Source organism: Mytilus edulis, chromosome 9, assembly GCF_963676685.1.
Source record: "Mytilus edulis chromosome 9, xbMytEdul2.2, whole genome shotgun sequence".
Taxonomy (NCBI): Eukaryota; Metazoa; Mollusca; class Bivalvia; order Mytilida; family Mytilidae; genus Mytilus; species Mytilus edulis.
Genome location: NC_092352.1, coordinates 64,940,429 through 64,943,771, shown reverse-complemented (window position 1 = coordinate 64,943,771; position 3,343 = coordinate 64,940,429). Strand labels below are relative to the sequence as shown.

Sequence of the window (3,343 nt, the reverse complement as noted above, 5' to 3'; positions counted from 1 at the left end):
GCGCATGCGGGGATGGGGTGGTTGTGGTATTTTATGGAGAGCACACCTAGACCAATTTGTGAAAATTCATGATGATGATAATGAACGTATTTGTGTTATAACTTTAGACACTAAGCCGAAACCAATTTGTATTGTGGCCGTATATATGCCCTGTACTGGTAGTAAGGAGTATGACCGAAAATATGAGCAATGTTTTGATGAGATAAGTGAATTAACTATTAAATTTGCAGACCACACCATAATAGTGCTAGGTGACTTAAATGCCTCATTGATTCGTAAACAGAAAACTACAAGAGACAAAGTGTTTTTAACATCAATACTGGAAATAAATTTATGTGTACCAAGGAATTATCCTTCTAGTCATACGTTTTTTCACCATAATGACAAAGCTTCGTCACAAATAGACTATATTTTAGCTTTTAATGATAGTAACTTTTTTATTAAGACAGATATATATTGTATGTCGCCGTTAAATTTGTAATCTCATGTGCCAGTGACTGCCAATTTTATATGTAATTTACATGCTACGGAAAAAACTGTCAATACTGCTACGATGAATAGAATTGGGAAAAATGTGATACGTTGAAGTACCAAAGGTTACTTGATAAAAAAATTAATTCCTTAGATATAGCATCTGGAACTTTAGATGAACAATTTCAAAATGTGGCTGATATTTTTAAAACAAGTGCAGAGGAAGCATCAGAGGAGGTTAAAAAACGTAGGGTTCGAAAGTTAAAGCCGTAGCCTATGAATTTGAGAAGTCTTTGTCATGACAGTAAACAAGGATATAATATTTTCAAACAAGATGGGGGAAATAAATGTGAAACTAACATTCTATGGGTGAATTGTAAATTGGCTAAAAAGAAACTCCGACAAGCTCAGAGGCAGTTGGATGCCAATAATAGATATAAACTGTATTATGAAATAATGGACTCATATACTTCAAATCAGAAGCTCTTTTACAAACTTATTAATATACAAAGAACTGGGCAAGTTAAGAAACTGACTAAATTAGTTATTGATGGCATAAATCTTGAGTCCTCAGAAGAAATAAGGGATGGCTGGGCATCGTATTTTGAAAAATTAAGTACATTATCTACAAGTTCATCATTTTGTGATCATCAGCATCAAATTGTGAAGCGTAATATACAAAATATTTTGACACTACAAAATTCAGGGAATAAGGGAATGCAATATGCAACTTTAGATGAAGTTACAGCAGCTATAAGCAAAATGAAAAATGGAAAGTCACCTGACGAGTTAAATCTAATGAGTGAACATTTGAAATGTGATGGACAAATTGTACCTATAATATTAAAAGCTCTTTTTGATCGTGTTTTACAAGAAAGAGATGTACCTGAAATTTTTCAGTCTGGAATTATTACTCCAATACACAAGAGTCATGGTAAACCCTTGCAGGATCCAAATTCTTATAGGCGAATTACAGTATGTAGTATAGGAAAAGTTTTTGAGACTATACATTTGTCTTAAATTTCACCAGACTTAGATAGACTTCAAAATAAATTGCAACGTGGTTTTACTAAACGGGTATCTCCAACAAATGCAGCTTTACTACTTACTGAGGCGCTAGCTGATGGAAAGGATCGTAAAAAGAAAGTATGTGTAGCCTTTATTGATGCTTCTAAAGCATTTGATGTTGTGTGGCATGATTATTTAATGTTAAAACTTTTTCAGTCTGGAGTTAAGGATGAGGATTGGTTTGTAGTATATAAATAGTATCAGTAAATGAGATCAAAGGTTAAGTGGGATGGACATTTCTCAAGAGCTTTTGATGAGCAACAGGGAGTTAGGCAAGGTGGTATCTTGTCTCCTACTCTGTATAAACTTTATATCAATCCATTATTAGATTGGTATCAAAACAAACATTTGGGCTTCCGTATTGGAACGATACATATTGCCTCACCAGCATGCGCAGATGATATTGTATTATTAGCGGAAGATGCTATTTCGTTACAGACAATGTTAAATTTACAAGAAACTTTTGCAAATAAAGATAGATATTTTATTAGTGAAGCTAAAAGTGAAATTATGACTTTCAATAGTAAAAGAAATGAAAAATGTGTGGATGAATTTTATTTACACGAAAAACCTATAGAACATGTTGTTTCATATACTCATGTTGGAATTAATCGAAATTCAGTAGAAAAATGTTTGGTATCAGAAAGAATTAAATTAGCTAGACGAACCTGCTATTCGCTAATGGGTGCAGGTATGCACGGATATAATGGAGTCAACCCAAATATAGTCATCAAATTATGGAATACATATGTTCGCCCACGATTAATTTTTGAACTAGACTGTGTAACACTTACCAGAAAGGAATTGGATGAATTGAACTTTTTTCACAAATCACAACTTAAAATTCTTCAAAACTTGCCAGAACGAACCGCTGATGCAGCAATATATATTCTGTCTGGCCAGATGCCAATAGAAGCGTTTTTACATAGACAAATTTAAGTTGTAAAAACTATGTGAAAAGACAATAGAAACATTCTGGAGACAGAAGATAACGAATATGGCAAAAGGAAAGTCTACTCTTCGCTTTTTGCATCCCATGTCAATGAATTGTGAAACTGTTCATAACGTTTGGGCCAACACAGGACTTGACTCTATTTCTATTATGAAAGCTAATGTAAAAGCTAGACTACTTACAGGAGTGTATACACTGCAATCAAATCGTAGTAGATTTAACAAGTACGAAGTAAGTGCGATATGTCCGTTGTGTATGGATGAGATCGAAGATACTGAACATTTCTTGCTGCAATGTGCTAGTACAGATACTGTGAGGAATCAATTTATTCCAAAGCTAAGAACTCTGCTTTATGACTTTAATCATGAAATAGGAAATCTTGTCTTCTCAAACAATTCAATGCTATTGAGAGTGATTTTGGATGTTTCTATCCCACAAGTTCCAATATTAATACAGACTTTCTCATTTATGGAGAAAATTGAGGCCATAACAAGAGGAATGGTATATGCTCTACACCATAAAAGATGCTCTATACTGGATTTAGTTGGCAGTTAGGATGGCAAAGTCATTTAAAGTCATTTGAAATCATAAAATAGTTTAAAATAAATAAATAAATTTATTAAGTTACTATTAATCAAAAGTTTAAGGTTTAATATGACAATTTAATGTTAAGTAAGCCTTGTGTTCTGATATTGTTTTTGCAATACTTATATTTAAGTTTGTAAAGGAAACTTAAGGGTTGTTAAAAATGGCTAAGTTGTTCTATTAAGTTAAGCAATTATTTTTCTATTAAGGTATAAGGAAATTATACTAGGATAATCAAAATTTTGTCCCAAATAGGTGATAAAGTAA

At 32.6% G+C, this 3,343-nt stretch overlaps 1 protein-coding gene across 1 annotated transcript; it reads left to right on the top strand.

Moving 5' to 3' along the window:
• Positions 1–747: 747 nt before the first annotated feature.
• On the top strand, positions 748–1,737 carry LOC139490107 (uncharacterized). Its single transcript, XM_071276959.1, has 2 exons — positions 748–1,405; positions 1,502–1,737. Exons 1-2 carry the CDS (start codon positions 748–750, stop codon positions 1,735–1,737), a joined length of 894 nt encoding a protein of 297 aa, XP_071133060.1.
• The last annotated feature ends 1,606 nt before the right edge of the window (positions 1,738–3,343 follow it).